The 20,435-nt window shown below is 38.9% G+C and overlaps 1 protein-coding gene across 2 annotated transcripts in view; it reads right to left on the reverse strand.

Moving 5' to 3' along the window:
- The window catches only part of LOC129672149 (contactin-associated protein like 5-1), a 784,596-nt gene that overhangs the window by 413,974 nt on the left and 350,187 nt on the right, over window positions 1-20,435 (reverse strand). Inside the window, exon 7 of one of the 2 annotated variants that reach the window (XM_055601442.1) lies at window positions 8,094-8,234. In XM_055601442.1, the coding sequence (XP_055457417.1) occupies window positions 8,094-8,234 (141 nt within the window). Of the gene's footprint in view, window positions 1-8,090; window positions 8,235-20,435 lie in introns of both variants that reach the window. The other variant, XM_055601432.1, reaches the window with a different exon arrangement.

Genomic DNA, 20,435 nt, shown 5'->3' on the forward strand with positions numbered 1-20,435 from the left:
TCTCTTTTGCCTCTTTGATGGAAGACCAAGTAATGTAGCATGAGCCCTTCTTGCTGTGTATACATCTCATAATAATGTATGCACACATATGTGTAGGCCAGAACACATATTTGAGTGTCACTCCTCAGGTACTGTCTATCTTTTTTTCAGAGACAAAGAGAGAAAAGGGAGAGGGAGAGAAACAGAGACAGAGACAAAGAGTCTCAGTACCCTGAAACTCACCAACCAATTTAGACTGGTGAGCCCAAGAGAACTGTCTGTCGCCATCTCCCCAGCACTGGGATTACAGGCTCATGCCATTGTTTTGTTTGTTGGTTATTTTGTTTTGTTTTGATTTTTCTTATGTGAGTTCCATATATTGGAATCAGGCCTTTGTGCTTGCAAATCAATCAACTTATTGACTTAACTTTATCTTTATTCCTGAACCCTTATGTTCATTTAAAAAAAAAATCACTTGAAGGACTACATGAAGAGGTTAGGACTTGAACCTATGACCACATAATAATGTTACTCTCCCTATGTCAAAGAAAAGGAAGCTCATGCTCACAGAAGAAAGGTCACAAGAAAACATCATTTCTTATAGAGCACAGGGCTTGAAATTAATTATGCTCAGGAAGGTACCAGGGCAATATGAATGTTTATTATGTGTATAATAATCCACATTACAGCTGCTACACACAGACTTCAATGGCCCATTTACTTCCTGATTATTTATTACATGGAGCTATATTAGCACAAGGTGGTGGATTTGGGGAGAATAGCGAGGTATTTTTTATGTCTACTTTGAGCTGTTAGTTTTACTGCATTCTGAAATGTAGAAGATCGTCCTGTAGTCAAATCAAGCATAAAGACTAAATTGAATTATCCTCATGGAACAGCTGTTAAATCTTCAGGGAGTGGGCAGGTGCCATAGGAAAGGAATGAATGATTGCAAGGAAGATGCTGTCTGAATGCATTGTGCTATGTGAGGCAGAGAGAAGCTTGGATTTCCTTAAGCCTTGAGTCACAATTTGTGATATGGACACCAATTAACCCTCTCTGCCTTCAGTCCTTAATTCTGTCAATCTCATGATAAACCCCGAACTTCTGAAAGCTCAGTAACTGAAGGAGAAGTGGAAAGTAAACAATACTCAGAAAACAGAAACTTAACTTTCTAGAATTTTTAACAGTGACTGTGTGACTGGGAACAAAGTTGACTTTGAGGCAGATGTGGTGTCTTTGGGGGAAACTTTAAGCTTCGTGACAGGAACAAAGTATCTGTGATTTTCTATTTAATGGTGTGAACCATTACTTCCCAGAAAGAATGCCAAAAAATAGATCAGGTATGTATACACTGTGTGTGCACTCATGTATGCATGCCTGTGTACAACTGTGTATATGTGTACAAGTGTGGACTCTCATTTAATAAAGGAAATGGAAACAATTTGGAAGAAAAATCATGTGTGTTCTTTTCTTTATATTATAAAGGCAAAAGCTAAGATTTTTCTATTTGCACACTGAAATTATATTCTTGGATTAAATCTTTCTTCCCTAGCACATTAGTGCTAAATGTTTCTCTGTGCCTCATAATTGACATTACCAATTAAGCCCTGAGGGCTGACGAGAACTAGAAAAGTTTCAGGCAATCTGGTTAACACTGTAGTTAGAGTAAAGATTGCCAAACAATTGTCAATACTTTGATTCTGGATTCACCCATAAAGGGAACAATAGAATTTACTGACACCCAGAACCCCATATTTTCTCTCCTCACTCTATCACATTTCACTTTCAGTTGTTATACTCTTTTAATGACTGAATTTAACATACCTCATCATTAAAGATGAAAAGCCACAACCCTCAAGCTGCTTCTTTGCCTCTTCCAGAAATCAGGCTGTTCCCCTACCCTTGCAATCTGTCAATTAGGACAAGAACTGACTGGATCCTGCTCTGACAGTTGGCAGGCCTTCATGGAAAAAGTAAGTCTAGTTTTCCCCCCTTCACCCAGCTGCTCAGTACCAAAGTAATGTTGAATTATTACCTCAATGCATTAACTTTATGAACGCAGGTCAGAACACTAGGTTGGACTAGATTACTAAATCAGAAGCACACAGATAAACAAACAGACAGAAACACAAACACACACACACACACACACACACACACACACATGTTAAAACCTACAAGAGTCTGAACCTTTTTTCAGGTGATTGAAAGGCTTTTTCCATAATCACCATCTACACAAGGTGGCTGTCTACTTCAGGATTGAAAAGGAAGGCTCTCTCTTCCAAACATCCCCCCTCCACATACTACATTTGTTTATGAGGATTTCTCTCTAATGCTTCCCCTTGTCAGGCCTGTTCAAAGCTGTTCACAGAGTGATACTCCTTCACCTAATAATGCAAGTTCTGAATGGATAACTTTGTGTTAGCTTTTTTTAAGACATTGTTGTATATTTTTTCAATTTCTAACAAAAGATATTTCTAGCATGGTGGGTATAGAACTTTTGTTTGTGGATACAGAGTTAGAAAACACAGAAATTTCTATATAAGACATAGCTGGTCTCTCCCTGTCTCAGATCCAGTATGAACATATAACAGAGTGAAGGACCAGCTAAGAGCACGCATATTGATCCACAGTCATGAAGCAGAAAGAAAACATTGAAATGGTAGGTGTCTTGAAATCTTAAAGCCTGTGCCTAGGGACATTCCTATTCAGGGAAGGTTGAGTCAACATTCAACAAGGTCTAATCCTTCTCCAAAAGTTCCACCAACTGGAGATCAAGAATTCAAACATGAGACTAGAGGGGGCCATTCTCATTCTAGTCACCAGAGTCATCCCTGTGTTAGCAATAGGAAGATAAATGGAAAGCCAATGATTGCCTAAGTAAGATGGGTACTCTGATTTCTCAGGGGTAAGTGGGACAATTTTCAGGAATCTTAAGTGTGATCTACTATAGGTAAGTGTAATCACCCAGTATCCCAGAAATGGTCAGGGACTACTATTTTCTTAACACCATCATAAATCCTCCAAATTAAGGGAGTCAGGAACATGGTTTTAAAAGACTGTCCACTAACTGCAGAGATGGGGTCAAAAGGGTTTTGTGGAAAGTGAGGTCTCACACTACACTTGGTTGGTAAGTAGTAAGCTCAGAGCCTACACTGAAAGTCACTGAGGGTCACACAGGGAGCAACAAAGAGCTTTTAAAAACCATCCTAGCATTCTCTGTTTAGCTCCATTCCCATTTTTAATGGGATTACTTGGTTTGTTGCTTTTCTGCTTCTTTAGTTCTTTATATATACTGGATATTAACCCTCTGTCAGATAAAGGGTTGGTGAAGATTCTTTCCCAATCTGTAGGCAGTCGTTTTGTTTTGATGACGGTGTCTTTTGCTTTACAGAAGCTTTTCAGTTTCATGAGGTCCCATTTATTGATTGTTGCTCTTACAGCCTGTGCTGTTGGTATTCTGTTCAGGAAGTTGTCTCCTGTGCCAATGAGTTCTAGGCTTCTCCCCACTTTTTTTTCCAACTGAAACAGAGAATTCTTGAAAGAGGAACATCAAATGGCAGAGAAACACTTAAAGAAATGCTCAACCTCATTAGCCACTAGGGAAATGCAAATCAAAACAACCCTGAGATTTCACCTTACACCCATCAGAATGGCCAAGATGAAAAACTCAAGGGACAACACATGCTGGAAAGGTTGTGGAGAAAAAGGAACCCTCCTCCATTGCTGGTGGGAATGTAAACTGTTACAACCACTCTGGAAGTCAATCTGGCGCTTTCTCAGACAATTAGGAGTAGTGCTACCTCAAGACCCAGCTATACCACTCCTAGGTATATACCCAAAATTTGCTCAAGTACACAACAAGGACATTTGTTCAACCATGTTTGTAGCAGCTTTATTTGTAATATCCAGAACTTGGAAACAACCCAGATGTCCATCAACAGAGGAATGGATACAGAAATTGTGGTATTTTTACACAATGAAATACTACTCAGCAATCAAAAGGGAGGAAATCATGAAATTTGCTGGCAAATGGTGGGATCTAGAAAAGATCATTCTGAGTGAAGTATCCCAGAAGGAGAAAGACAAACTTGGTATATACTCACTTATATAGACCTACAAGATATGATAAACATAATGAAATCTACACACCTAAAGAAGATAATCAAGTAAGTAGACATGGGTGAAGATGATCAATCCTCATTTAGAAAGACAAATGGGATGTGCATTGAATGTATGACAGGAGTCTACCGCAAAAGGCATCTGAAAGACTCTACCTAGCAGTGTTTCAAAGCAGACACTAAGACTCATAACCAAACCATGGCAAAGTGCAGGGAATCATATGAAAGAAGGGGAGTTAGTATGATATGGAAAGGATAGGAGCTCTACAAGTACCAAATATATCCGGGCACAGGGCCTTTTCTGAGACTGACACTCAACCAAGGACCATCTATGGATATAACATAGAACTTCTTCTGGGATGTGGCCCGTGGTAGCTCAGTAACCAAGTAGTTTTCCAAAGCAAGGGGAACAAGGACTATTTCTAACAGGATCTCAAGGGCAGGCTCTTTGTCCTCCCCCCGCCCCAGGGGAGGAGCAGTCCTGTTAGGCCACAGAGGAGAACTTTGCAGCCAGCCTTGAAGATACCTGATAAAACAGGGTCAAATGAAAAGGGAGGAGGTCCTCCCCTATCAGTGGACTTGGAAAGGGGCAGGGAGGAGACCAGGGAAGGAGTTGGGGAGGGGGAGGGAATGAGGGAGTGGGATACAGCTGGGACACAGAGTTAACAAATTGTAACTAAAAATAAAAATAAAATTAAAAAAAATAAAAAAATAAAAAAAAAACATCCTAGCTATAAGAAAAATCTCAAGAAGATGATGGGCTCCCACTTTTCTGACAGTTACAAGTGGCTTTTCACTTGCCAGTTTTGACAAAGGCTAGGGAAATCTGAATTTTTATGTTTATATAGGTCTATTGAGGCTAAACCTTCCATCTGCATTTGCATAACATAATGACTAAAACATCAGTTTTTCCAAAAAGTATCTCTTATTATATAACTTCTCATTGAATGCAAAGGAGTGAGTGGTGGCAGTCTACAGTGAAATGATGGAGATGTTATTATCATCTGACAAATTCTAATTCAGGCTTTATAATGAAAACTGTCTCAAAAATCAAATGGAAGAGGTGAGTAAGAAAACAGGGCTTAGTAACAAATATGAAGTCTTAGTAAGGAAATGAAAGGTATAAAGAGAATCAAATGAAAATTTTAGGACCCAAAAATACAATTTAGTTGAGCCTCCATCACTCACATAAAAAGATGGGCATAGCTGTGTGTGTGTAACCCTAGCACAGCTTAGAATGGAGGCAGAAGGATCACTGGAGCTTGTTGGATAATAATCAGGTCCATGTCCAGTGAGAGAAACTGTCTCAAGGGAAAACAACCGTACATGGTAGAACACACAACATCCTTCTCTGGCATCAGTGCATACACAAAGGTGAATACACAAGCACAACAATACACCCCCCCAACACACAGAGAGATTTAGAGAGAGAAATACATTAAACTTTAAAAACTAATAGATACTTGTAACAACAATGAAAAGAATAGAGAAGAGTTATGGTGAATACATACCCACAACTGAAAAGAAATATCAAGTATGTAAGGATTAAAATTATTTAATTTGGACAACATATGAATTAAAGTAGCTTGACATACTATAATAAAAAGATGGTGTATTTCAGAAAGAAAATATGAAGGAAACTAGCTATAATAGCACCGAGATTAAGGCTAGAGAAATGGCTCAGTGCTTGAGAATGCATGGCTTTTAGAAATCCCAAGTTAAATTCTAAGCTCTCTAATCTGTCATGACATATCTTAGAGCTGTCTGTAACTCTGATGCCTGGAAACCCTATGCTGTCTTTTGACCTCTATGATTACCTAATGGACATGTTCACCCTCCCCCACAGCATATACATAAATTCACAAATACACACACACACTCAAACATACAATGACAGTAAGTGTCCCTGTGTCTTCTATGTATGTCAGGGAAGCTGAGCCCATCAATCTCCACAATGCAAGTTCTTTTTTTTTTTTTTTTTTTTATTGTAGAGTTAAATTTATTTTTTTTTAATTTTTTTTAATTTTTTTTCTTTTTAGTTACATTTTGTTAACTCTGTGTCCCAGCTGTATCCCACTCCCTCATTCCCTCCCCAACCCCACACTCCCTCTCTGGTCTCCTCCCTGCCCCTTTCCAAGTCCACTGATAGGGGAGGACCTCCTCCCCTTTCATCTGACCCTGTTTTATCAGGTATCTTCAGGGCTGGCTGCAAAGTTCTCCTCTGTGGCCTAACAGACTGCTCCTCCCCGGGGGGGGGGGGGAGGGTCAAACAGCCTGCCCTTGAGATCCTGTTAGAAATAGTCCATGTTCCCCTTACTTTGGAAAACTACTTGGTTACTGAGCTACCACGGGCCACATCTGAGCAGAAGTTCTAGGTTATATCCATAGATGGTCCTTGGTTGAGTGTCAGTCTCAGAAAAGACCCTGTGCCCAGATATGTTTGGTCCTTGTAGAGCTCCTATCCTTTCCACATCATACTAACTTCCCTTCTTTCATATGATTCCCTGCACTACAAAAAGGCATCTGAAAGACTCTACCTAGCAGTGTTTCAAAGCAGACACTAAGACTCATAACCAAACCCTCGGCAGAGTGCAGGGAATCACAATGCAAGTTCTTAAGCAAAGCCTGCAGAGTGAATACACCAGTTGAAATGCCATTGTGGATGGGGAATTCTCACTATAGAAAGAACTACAGGAAATAATCTCAAGCAGTTCCATCTCAAGCAATCAGTCCTAAAATTAAGTGCATATGAGCAACAATAAATGGACTCAGTAGGTTATATTAGTTTGTGTGTGTGTGTGTGTTTAATATAACTAAAGAAAAACTGGTCATAAGTTTAAAGGGAAGTACAGGGAGACATAGGAGCAATTGAGCTAGAGGAAATTCCAGGATAATTTTTTTTTTAAAGACCCCTTATAAACTCAACGTGTGTTAGGAAAAATATATGCTAGTGAATTAGAAGACTTTAATCTACTGTGATTCTAAGTGATCCACAAGGAACCCCTAAGACACTAAAAGTGCAATATCATTTAAAATGTCCTGTTTAATATAACCAATCAGCAGACATATAATGTCCTGGCTACAAAATTTAACAGGCCCTGTGCTTTCAGTGTACCTTTATGAAACTTTTTTAAAAAAAATCTGCATTAGTCTTCATAGATTTCCAGTCTTCTCCACACCCAAGAAAGCAGCATTCTTTGAATGCCTGTACTTGACTTCACCTATGAAAAGATTTCCAGTTCCTCTTTCTTAGTTGGTGTTTTCACAGTAAGGTCAGCTAGTAGGACAATGGGGATTGCTTTTATTTTATTTTTAATTTTTGAGACAGGGCCTTACTTAGCAAAGGTTGGCCTGGGAGCTGCTATGAAATAGAGCACAGCTTAAAATTCTGATCTGCCTGCTTTCACCTCCCATATGCTGGGATTACAGGGGTGCAGCACCATGCCAATTGTGGTCTGAGTATGAAATATTCCCTATAGGCTCACATGTTAGTATCCAGGAGATATTATTGTTTAGGAAGGTTGTGGAACCTTCACAGAGGTGAGAATTTGCAGTAAGTTGGTCTCGGGCAGAGGGCCTGGGGCTTTTATAGCCTGGTCACAAATTCATTTACTCTGCCGCATAAGTGCTGATGGGATGTCATCAGCGAGCCTCCAACATCTACTGCCATGTCTTCTGTGTCATTATGATATATAATCACTCATTCGTTGAGCCAGAATAAAGCTTTCTTACTTTATATTATTTCTTGACTGGCCAATTAAAAGAAGTAAAATAAAAGCACCCCGTTTTATATTGAGGCTATGGATCCCAGTGTTTCATGAGTGCTACCCATGCACTTTTCCAACAGAACTACACACCCAGCTTTGGCTGATGAAAATCCTAAATGCGTAAGATAAACACAGTGTGCAGGGGTGTAAGGGTAGAGTACCAAGATCAAGACTTACCCAAAGTCCACAACCAACCAGCTAACAGAGATAGCAGACTTACCACAGAGTAGATCTGATGCTTTCGTCGTTTGGCCAAGTCAATTATGTTCACTCCATTGTAGTAAAGGTTTTCAATACAGCCGTGGAAGTTTTTCTTTAAGAAGGTCCCAGGTTTGCTTGGTACTGGAATTCCTCCAAAACTGAGCTTTATGGGGGAAGAAATAAAAATCAACATTTAGTTGCAAGCTCTGAAGAGGTAGGAATATAAGAGAAGTAAGTACGTTTCTCTAGATTTAATCATATGTGTAAGCCAAGTAACTTTAGCAACTGCACATGCCACTTGATTACTCATTTAAAAGGATCCTGATTATTCTATGTAAAAATATCTGCAATTGCTTTCCTCTTAAAGACTTACTTTACAAAACCATTTTACTTCTTTCTTAAAACTTTTCAATACTAAATAAAACTATTTTACAGAGGAAAAAAGAGGAAAAAAAATCAACATCTTTATCTGTAGCACAGCAGTAGAGAGGACATAGCCATGAAAAAAAAATCTAAGGAATGAAGCAAATACTCAACCAACTAGCGAAAACTAGTTCAAGAACTCATGTTACTGAAATAACTTATATGCATAGGGTTGCTCCCCAACTGTTATCTATAAAGATTAAACATTGAAATAGTGCAAAATGTCCTGTGGATTTTAGAAGCAATTAAGAATCAGCATAATAAAACTATTAGCATGAAAATTATTAACAATTTATTGCAAAATGCAAAATGAATGTATTTTAATTATTAAATACAAGAATGATAATTGGTTGTGAAGTATGATTTCAGTGATGAGAAAGTTGTGCACACGGGGGCCAGAAGATTCTCAGTGGGTGAATACACTAGCCATTCAGGCTCAGTTACCCAAGTTTGATTTCTATAACTCTTGTTAAACACACATGTGCACACACACACACCTACACAACACACAAAACACACACACACACACACACACCTTAGAAAGTTTAGGAAGAGAACTGCCTTTTAATGAGATACGTCTGGGATGGGTACAGGATGTTATTTTTCTTTACTATGTCTGTTTTCAGTAAATTAACACAGTAATTTATGATAGATATAGTAAAGTTCCAAATACCTGTTTGGAATACCGCTTATGTCCTGCAAGAAAAGAGGGTAACTGTATTCTCATTTGTCTCACATTCATTAACCAGTAACCAGGTTTTCACCATTGCTTTGAAAGGCCATGTTACATAGGACTCTCTTCCCCTTGCGTCTCTTTCCCCCTTTTTCCTCTGGCTTTTCTCTCCCTCCCCTGTCTCCTTCTTGTCTCTCTTCCCTTTGATCTGTCTCTGCTGTGTCTTCCACATCTGCCTCAACATCCCTCTTCTCTTTGTAATGTACCATAGTAGAGGAGGATATGTTCTATCAACCATAGCATCTCCTTCCCAGCTCTACCATCATTAGTCTGACATGAACTACTGGGCCTAGACTTTTTATTTTTAAGTTACAAACTTTTAATTGTTTACTTTCTAAACTTAATTATGGTACTTTCATGTATTTTTAAATTTGAAATGGTTATTTTTCTTTTTTCCTCTCCCTTTGGCTTTACTGATTATTTTTTTAATTTAATTTTTATATTAATCACAGGTTATTTACTTTGTATCCCAGCTGTAGCCCCCTCCCTATTCCCTCCCAATCCCAACCTTCATTCCCTCATCTCCTCCCTGCCCCTTTCCAAGTCCACTGCTAGGGGAGGTCCTCCTCCACTTTCATCTGACCTTAGCTTTTCAGGTTTATTCAGGACTGGCTGCAATGTCCTCTTCTATGGTCTAGCAAGGCTGCTCTTCCCTCAGGGGAGAGGGGAAGCTCAATGAGCCAGTCATTGAGTTCATGTCAGAAATACTCCCTGTTCCCCTTACTAGGAAAAACCACTTGAAAAAACCACTGAGCTACCATGGGCTACATCTGAGCAGAGGTTCTAGGTTATATCCATACATGGTACTTGATTGGAGAATCAGTCTCATAAAAGACCCCTGTGTGCTGATATACTTGATCCTTGTGGAGCTCCTATCCTCTCCAGGTCATACTAACTCCCCCTTCTTTCATATGATTCCCTGCACTCTGCCAAAGATTTGGTTATGAGTCTCAGCATCTGCTTTGATATACTGCTAGGTAGAATCTTTCAGAGGCCCTCTATGGTAGGCTCCTATCCTGTCATTTGCTCAACCATGTTTGTAGCAGCATTATTCATAAAAGCCAGAACCTGGAAACAACCCAGATGTCCATCAACAGAGGAATAGATACAGAAATTGTGGTACTTTTACACAATGGAATACTACTCAGCAATTAAAAAACAAGGAAATCATGAAATTTGCAAGCAATTGGTGGGATCTAGAAAATATCATCCTGTGTGAGGCATCCCAGGAGCAGAAAGACACACACGGTATATACTCACTTATAAGTGGGTACTAGACCTATATGATAGGATAAACATACTAAAATCTGTGCACCTAAAGAAGATAAACAAAAAAGAGGACTCTGGGTAAGATGATCAATCCTCTTAGAAAGACAAATGGTATGGTTATTTTTCTTAAAACAGATTTTTGAGTGATCTTTTAAGGTAATTTCTATGAATTTGAAGTGTACAACCATAGGATAAGCACACAGCACATTTTTTCTATAATATTATTTTCTGTACTTTCATTTTATATTTATATCTTTCTGGTCAAAAGTTCCTAAGACCTGGTAAAAATATTTTAAAGAATTTTAACTGTTAATAATAAAGATCTTTCTAGAAATAAAGCATGTAAACAACAACCACAAAAAAAAAGCTTGCATTTTCCATTTGCACAATCCAGTGATTCTGACTTCCTCATTGAGTAAATCTTTTTTTACTCATTCTGTGTATTCGTTATTTACTTTCTTCTATATTGGTATAAGTAAGAATAAAGTGCAAATTTACTTTTTGTTTTTATTTTTTCAAAAAATGAATACTAGAGCATGTAGAAGGCATATTTATCCTATCAGTCAAGTGAATTGTAGCACAGTCCTATGTTTACAAACTCATTGTGAACTCATCATTTTTTTCTTTTTAATTTTTTTTATTAAATTTACTTATTTATTTAACATTCCTAGCTCAAACCCCTCCTCCCTCTCCTCCTGGCCCTACCCTCCTACCCTCGTCCTCCTTTCTACCTTCCCCATCTCCTGAGAAAAGGGGAACCAACCCACCCCTGCACATCAAGCCGCATCAGGGTTAAGTGCATCATCTTTCATTGAGGTCAGATATGGCAGTCCACTTAGGGAAAGTCACCTGAAACCATGCAACAGAGTCCGTGTCAGGGGCAACTCCACTCCACTTGCTAGGGCACTCATATGGAGAACAAGCTGTCCATCAGCAACACATGTATTGGGGCCTAGGTTCAGTCCAGGCATGCTCTTTGTTTGATGATTTGGTTTCTGTACCCCCATGGGACTCTATTAGTTAACTGTTGGTTTTCTTGAGGAGTTCTTGTCCCCTCAAGGAGCACCTTCTATGCTTCCCCCCCACTTCTTTACAAGATTCCTGAGATTCACCTAATGCTTGGGTGTGGTTCTCAGCACCTGTTTTGATTCATTGCTAGGTAGAGCCTCTCAGAGAACAGTTATGCTAGGATCCTGTCTGCAAATATAGCACAGTATTAGTAATAGTGTCATGGGTGGGTTTCAGGTTGGGCCAGTTATTGGTTAGACATTCCCTCAATATCTGCTCCATCTTTATAGCTGAACATCTTGTAGGCAGGGGTAAATTTGGGGTTGAAGGTTTTGTGGGTGGGTTGGTGTCCCCCTCCCTCCACTGGAAGTCCTGTCTGGCCAGGAGGTGTGAAGTCATCATTTTATTTGACTTAAAATGGACATAAACACATTTAAAGGAGGAAATTTATCAAAGTTTTAATTTCTTTGTTCAAGTCTAGACTTGTCTGGTATGAACTAAGAAATTTATGTTTGTAAATCTTGAAGGAGATTTGAAAATATTGATAATTTATTAACAAAGGCATTTTGACTCATTGCATTATCCAAGTTATTTTAATGTGAGAATTTTACAGTTTTAAAAGGTCTGTTTTTAGTTTGTGGTTTTTACAAAAATTAAATTGGCAAAGTAAAAGTGTTATAAGATACTTATATTTTTGACTGAATCCAGCAATAGAAGAAAATTTAAATTATACTAAGGTACACTTGACCATGAATATCCATTTCACAATTTATACTTTCAGGGTTTTTTTTTTTTTTTTAGCAGAGAAAATTTAAATTTACTTAGAAAAAATATGTAAAAAGTAAAAACAAACAAACAAAAATATCAAACGACAAAACAAAGCAGAAAACTCCTGAGAGTGGATGGGGTCCCAGTGGGAGAATGCATTCCACTTTTAGATTTTCCTGTAGCTAATTTGACACTACAATTTTCATATGAAATGGAGACTTAGTTCAGGTGCCAAGCTGGAAAACTCTGCTTCATGTACTGTAACTTTTCTTTATACACATTAATTTCTCTAAGTATTTCTGAAGACAATATATTCTACCTTATGGAAAAAAGATGAATTCTGCATTAGTAATCACATTCTTTTGCCATTTGAATTTGATGTTTATCTGATTTATGAAAGATGAGAATAAAATTTAAAATTTTGCTTGGAATTGTCTCTCTGAATAAGTCACTCTCGTGTATGATCTTCAATGCATAAATTATGAAAACTATTATTTGCAAAGATTGAAATTGATTTGTTGCAAACTGTTCTCCTGTCTTGTTGAGTTAAATATGATAGTCATCAGTTTGGTTTTCTCTTTGACTTGTGAACTGAGGTTCTCAGGAAAATGTCACAACTGTGGCAAGCATTCTTCATGGTGAATTGTAACTTTTGCATTGTACTCAGTAGAAATCTTGAAGTTCTGAGTTCTGCAGAGTCCCCTCCATAGTTATCTCTTGTCCACCTCTGTGTCTGTCCTGACATCTTAGTAATCAGGAAAATTCCCTATTGAAATATACAGATAGTCTGCTAGCTTCCACCAGCTAAAAGTTTTAAGAACGTCATTAGAAAACATTCAAGATTCATAGCAAGTACATCTCACTTTCTTGTTGTTAACTGTGTTTTAAAATTACTTTGATAAATGATATTCTTTGTTTTGTATTACCACCATGGCTATAATACTAGAGCCAATGTGAGTCTGTGTCCTTGGGTCAGGGTCACTCATATTTGGGATCATAATAAACTTCCTCCTATTCCTTTTGAAGGGACTCTGTCTCTTGGGTAGCCAAAGACGCCTCCAAATCTTTCCATTTCCATCTCCCCAGTGTTGGAACATAAGCCCATGACACTGTGCCAAGCTGATGTTTTTCCAGGGGGTAGGGGATAAAATCAAAGTCTTCATGTTTTTACAGCATGCACTTTATCAACTGAGGTATCTATCAAGCCCCCTGCTTTCTGAGTATGTGAGTCTAGCATAGAACAAAACAATACTCTTTGAATTGGATCAAAAACTATGATAAGCAATTGCCTTCTCTGTCTGCTTTGGCCTTGTGCTCTTTGACAATTGTGTTGCCTTTTCACTGGCTTGTCCGATCAAATTACACAGTGTGCCTTTCTTTGATCTTAGCATCAGATGAAACTGACTACACAATCACTTTTACCGGGAGAATGCACAATCCACTCACAGCTTGCCTAGAATAACACACTCTTTCCAGGAATCTAATGGGCTTTCTGGTTTCACAGAGAAGCTGTAGCTAGAGGGATTTCAGGAAAAAAAAAAAAAAAAAAAAAAAAAAAAAAAAAAAAAAGGCTGCTTTGTTGTTAAATGCAGGAAGCCCCAAAACATGCCTCTCTTTTCCTTTAACCCTATTACTTTTCTTTTGTCTCATACCTGCCGTCTTTTTGTTTTCTGATACTTAATGCTATTTCGATGACAATGAGTTCCTCTCTCCTTTACTAAACTTTTGCCTATCTCAATTTAAATGAGGATTCTGAAATTTTCACTTTTAAAGTTTCTCAAAGTATGTGACTATTTTGTCCTGCCTTTGATCTGGTACTCAGTTTAGTGATGGAAATTCTCCAATAACACCTGTGAGCTGGTGTCTTCTGTTCCAGTCTCCTCTGAAATATAACCAAGCTGGGTACTACTGAGCCATATGGAAATGTCATGGCTATCAGAAGGTGCAGCCCTTCTTTGAAATACAGCCAAAGTTGATAAATTTGTGGCACTATAAAATTCCTAATTTTTAGGTAAATTCTCTTTATTTTTAAATACTGATTTGAGGGTTGGTAAGATAATTAACTAGGTTAAAAACAGTTGTCAACAAACCTGTCAGTCTGAGTTGATCCCAAGGACCCAAATGGTGGAAGGAAAACATGGATTCTTACAAGCTGTTCTCTGGCCTCTAGCAGTAAGTAATAACAAACACATACCAACAGACATACAGAGGTAATAAATAACAAAATGTAATAAAATATTTTAAAACATTGATCTAAATGTGTAGGTTTTGAGTGCATATGCATGCATACACACACACACACACACACACACACACACTCACACAACAATCAACGTGGAGTATTTTATTCTTGAGGCTGTGCCCCCTGTATTTTTTGAGACAATATCTCTTCTCTGGACTTCATGTTCACTAATTTGTTGGTTGGCAAGAAAGAAACAGCAATGCATCTTATTTGTCTTCCCAGCACTGAGTTTATACTTGCCAGCACAACAGGCTTTCTTTGAACATCAGTATGTTGGTTAGTTAGGTTGTTTGTTTATTTATTAATGAAAAAGTATTCATTTAATTTTCTTTCTTTTTTATAATTGTTATTTTTTTTATATTAATCACAAGTTATTTACGTTGTATCCCAGCTTTAGAGCCCTCTCCCTCATTCCCTCCCAATCCCACCCTCCTTCCCTCATCTCCTCCCTTTCCTTTTCCAAGTCCATTGATAGGGGAGATCCTCTTCCCCTTCCATCTGACCCTAGCTTATCAGGTATCTTCAGGAAAAAAAATATTAAGTTAATATCCCCATTGTAGCTTCCTTCCTCATCTCCTTCTGGTCCCATCTTCCCTTCCTCTTCACCCCATCACTTTCCTCTAGTCCACTGAAAAGGGAAGCTCTCCTCTCCTGGCATCTGACCCTAGCTTATCAAGTCTCATCAGGACTGCCTAGGTCCACTTTCTCTGTGGCCTGCTAATCCCACTTTGTCAGAGGAACTGATCGAAGAGTGGGCAACTGACTTCATGACAGAGACATGAACTGTCTTCTGTCATGAAGAGTTATTCATTGCTCCTCTTACTCATGGACCCACATGAAGACTGAGCTGCCTATAAGCTACATCTGAGCAGGGCATCCAGGTCCTCTCTATACATGGTACTTGGTTGGTGAACCAGTCTCTGGTGGGTCCCCTGGACTCAAAAATTTTAGCTGTGTTGGTCTCCCTGTGGAGCTCCTGTCACCTTTGGGTCTTTCTATCCCTCCCTTCTTTCATAAGTTTCCTTGTGCTCTCAGACCTAAAGAAGCTAAACAACAAGGAGGAACCTAGGGAGGATGTTTAAGTCTCATTCAGAATGGCAAACAGGTCATACACCAGAAGTGGTGGAAGAGAGAGGACAGGATGGGAGCCTACAATAAAGGTCCTTTGAAAGGGTCCACCTTTCAAAGGTGGATTTAAGCAGATGCTGAAACTCACAATTTATTTATTTAGTTTTAATCAGCCTGAAATAATCATAGTCATCCAGAAGGGGGAAACCTAAATTGAGAAAATACTTCCATCAGATAGGCTTATATGACCTTCTTAGGGGAATTTTCTTGATTAATGATTGATTTGGGAGGTCCCAGACCACTGTGGCCAGTGACACATGTGGTTCAGTGGTCCTGAGCTACAGAAGAAACAAGCTGTTCAAGCTATAGAAAAGAATCTAAGCAATATTCTTCTATAACCTCTGCTTGTGTTCCTCACTTTACTTCGTTTGGTGAGCCATATGTCCTCTGGGTCACTTGAAACTTTAGTAGGGACAGCTCAACCCGGACACCTGAATTCAGATGTAGTGGATGCCATTAGAAATAAAAACAGAAATATCAATTTTCTGATGAAATTTGTATTTTAAGCTTTGAATTCAAATGCCTGCAACTTCCACTTTTTGATCAGAGATTCTAACCTCAAAACTATGAGGCCCAAATAAGTTACCCTGATCATGGTGTCTTGTCACTGCAGTAGAAAGTAACTAATACTGACAGGGCTCCCCTTGATCCTGGAGCTTGCTGATTCAACAATTCAACAATTCCAGGGATCCACCTATCACTGCTACCACAACACTGAGATTATAAATAAGTACCAAAGCATCCAACACTTTTGAAGTCAAATCCTCATACAGGAATGACAAGCACCTTCCTAACAGATATCTCTTCAGCTCAGTCCTGATTTTAAGAAAACTCAAAGCTGCATAGCCCCAGTATTCTAGCAGCCCATCACCTAACCATTGCCCAAGACACAGATAATAAACAGACCCATGCTTTTCAAAAGCCAGCTTCAGCCCTTGAAAAGAAAAAATAAATAAAAAGAAGAAGGCAAAACAGAGTAACAGCTACTGCTAGTGGGTTCTTGTAGTACAAATTGCCCAGTGGATCTTCCACATGAGCCACTGGACTGTTTTCCATGTGTGACTAGATCTTGCACTAGAGTATGGTTCCAGACCAGACTATGAAAAAATGCCTGTGGCTCTTTCTGCTAAATGAGTAAATGGGTCGCTTTCACAGACATGCAGAGCCCAGGGGATGCCCCAGTCAAATTGGTCTAACATACATTTTATGGGTGCTGTCTCTGTATATCAGTCACTGTGTTCTTTGGCCAACTGGTCAAATTGTATTATATACATTTATTTCTCTAGAAAAAATCTGCATGAAAATCTTTACTTCAGTGCTCTGTGCATGCTGAGAGGACAGGGCCTTCAGCAGGGGACACGGCATTCATCTGTGATCCACAGAGCACATTCTGCACCTTAGGAACAGTGTTCACAGGTCAGCTGAGAAGACCGCATATGGTCAGTACTGCTTCCTGCCAGGACCGTCCCGACAAATGTGAGTCTTTTGACTTAAAAACGTAATGCACCAATCCAAAGCCACACTGCTCCATTTCCTCATCCCTTATTCTGATGGGAAGAGTGAACTGCTTATAGAACAAACAGAGCTGGGAATGGTGCATTGTGAGTTTGGAGGCAATTTGATCATGCTAGGAGAGTTGAATACATTTTATTGAATAAATCCTTTGCTTGATTTGTAACTCTTTAAATATTTAGATTACAGCATGTGGCTCTCCATTTGTATTCTTGCCCCAGGCTCTGTGTATGTCTGAAAGAGCCTGGGTAATTTTCTATTATTTTATTGATGACTATAGTAATTCAGCCAGTTTCCGAATGTCTGATCAGCCACCTCCACTTGAAGTAGAAGGCTAATTAAGCTGTGCAATCAACATTCTAGCAGAAACTTGGATAAAACAAAACAAAACAAAAAATGTGTTATCAGTTGCTTCTGTGAATGCGGATAAAAACAAGGAATTCAAGCTTGGAGGCTCAGTGATGTGACTTCATCTGCTTATTAGGAAAAGCAAGAACAAAAAGATCACAAGCAGAGAGCCACAGAGAGCCCCCTACGCCAGCCAGAGAAACTTAAAAAATAAAAATAAAATTATGAAATGCAGATGAAATATTTAGGGAGGAGGCAGAGTGGTCGCGCAATCACCTCCCATAAAAGAGGCCCTGGATTCAAACCTCATCATTGAAAAAAGCAAAGCGAGGAAGGATGGGTTTTCTTATTATAATACCAAAACTAAAAAGATTTTGTCATATTTAATGTCATTTGCTTATCTTTTTACTTTTTTTCTTTTTTCTTTTTATTAATTACAGTTTATTCACTTTGTATCCTCCCTGTAGCTCTCTTCCTCCTCCCCTCCCAATTTCACCTTCCCTCTGCCTTCTCCACCCATGTCCCTTCCCAAGTCCACTGATGGAGAAGGTCCTCTTCCACTTCCTTCTGATTCTAGTCTATCAAGTCTCATAAGAATGGCTGCAATGTCTTTCCCTATGGCCTGGTAAGGCTGCTCACCCCTCAGGGGGGAGGTGATCAAAGAGCAGGCTAATCAGTTCATGTCAGAGACAATTCGTGTTCCCATCACTATGGAACCCACTTGGACACTGAAATGCCATGGGCTACATCTGTGCAGGGGTTCTAGGTTATCTCCATGAATGGTCCTTGGTTGGAATATCAGTCTCAGAAAAGACCCCTGTGCTCAGATTTTTTTGGTTCTGTTGCTCTCCTTGTGGAGTTCCTGTCCTCTCCAGGTCTTACTGTTTCCTACTTCTTTCATAAGAATCCCTGCACTCTGCCCAACAGTTGGCCATTAGTCTCAGCATCTGCTTTGATAGTCTGCAGGGCATAGCCTTTCAGAGGCCTTCTGTGGTAGGCTCCTTCCCTGTTCCCTGTTTTCTCCCTCTTCTTATGTCCATCCTCTTTGCCTTTCTGAATGGGGATTGAGCATCTTAGCCAGAGACCTCCTTCTTGATTAGTTTCTTTAAGTGTACATATTTTAGTAGGTTTATCCTATATTATATGTCTAATACTCACTTATAAGTGAGTATATACCCTGTGTGACTTTCTGCTTCTGGGATACCTCACTCAGGATGATCTTTTCCAGTTCCCACCATTTGCCTACAAATTTCATGATTTCCTTGTTTTTTATTGCTGAGTAATATTCCATTGTATAGATGTACCACAATTTCTGTATCCATTCCTCAACTCAGGGGCATCTGGGTTGTTTCCAGTTTCTGGATATTACAAATAAAGCTGCAACAAATATGGTTGAGCAAATGTCCTTGTTTTTAATACACACTAAGAAGTGTTGTTTACCCTTTGCTTTGTTTTTTCTCCCCTTTCCTCCTCTCTGATTTTCTCTCAGGGATCCCTCCCCACCACCATCCTCCTCTTTCTCTTCTCCTATTCTCTACTACTCTCTCTGTCTCATTCTCCCCACTCCTGTCTAATAAATCTCTATACTGCAAACTAAAAGTGTGTTTGGTATGTGAATACTCCTGTGTGCATGTGAGTCCTCATGCATGTGTGTGCACATTCATATAGCAGCCAGAGCTCCACACTGGATGTTTTCTCTTACTCTTCCCTTAGATTATTTATTTATTTTAACATGTTTATTCATTATTTATGTAGTAAGTTAGTGTGGGAGAGATATGCACCTGCCAAGGAGGACATAAGAAAGTAAAAAAACAACTGAGTTGGTTCTTGCCTTAACCTATGTAGGACTCAGGGATTAAACACAGGTCATCATACCTGGCAGAAAATGCATTTACCTACTAACCCTGGTGAGATACCAGCCACTCAACTCATTTATTTTTAATTTTTAGTGATAAAGTCACTCAACTGGGAGCTCACCTCTTAAGCTGGAATGGCTTTCCAGCAAGCCCCAGTGATCATCCTGATTCTACCTTTCCAGCTCTGAGATTATATACATATATACAAGTCCCATGAGGTAACTTTTTATTACATTTAACAGTTATAAAATTTAAGAAAATATAAAATCAGTAGGACCAAAAAAAATCACAAATTTAAATTGGAAAATAAAAGAAAAGGGAATGACTTAAGAGAATCTAAAGTCTTTCCCAGAAAGTGTTCATACCCAACTCCACCATCCATGCTTCTCTCTCCAAGACTATTTCTCTGCAACAAGATAGTTGCAATGTCCCTTGGTGAATCTCTGGATATCATGTTTCTGTGACTCTGTGGCTACGAGGGAAAGAGGACTGAAGATGCTTCTGCCTGTGTCTTGGAGCTTCCTATATAATACTTCATGATTATATCTCTTGCAGGCCTGATTTAACAAGTGTGATTTTGAAGTCAAACATCCTCAAAGAAGTATGTGTTTACAGATAGTTCTCCTGTTCAGGAAAGTTTTGGAACCTTTAAGAGAGGGAGCCTAGCTAGTTCGAGGACTTTACTTTGAGGTTTTATAGTCCTGACCTACTCCATTTGCTCTCAGCTTCTACACTGCAGATGTAGTATGGCAGTTAACCTCATGCACCTGCTGTTGTGCCTTGTCTACAATGCCAATGATGGATGGCGTCCTTCTGGAACTATAAGCCAAAATATCCCTTTTCTCAATTAAGTTGCTTTGGTAAGAGTATATCCACACATCAATAGAAAATAAACGTTAGTTTATAGTTAAAATAAAATAAACATTAGGTTATAGTTAATCGAAAATAAATAAGATTGCATATAATATTTATCCTGACAGTTTTTCTTCTTCCTTCCTTCCCTTCTTCCTCTTTCTTTCTTTCTTCCTTCCTTCCTTCCTTCCTTCCTTCCTTCCTTCCTTCCTTCCTTCCTTCCTT

The sequence above is a fragment of the Psammomys obesus genome, unplaced genomic scaffold, assembly GCF_907164565.1.
Source record: "Psammomys obesus unplaced genomic scaffold, mPsaObe1.curated_primary_1811, whole genome shotgun sequence".
NCBI classification, from domain to species: domain Eukaryota; kingdom Metazoa; phylum Chordata; class Mammalia; order Rodentia; family Muridae; genus Psammomys; species Psammomys obesus.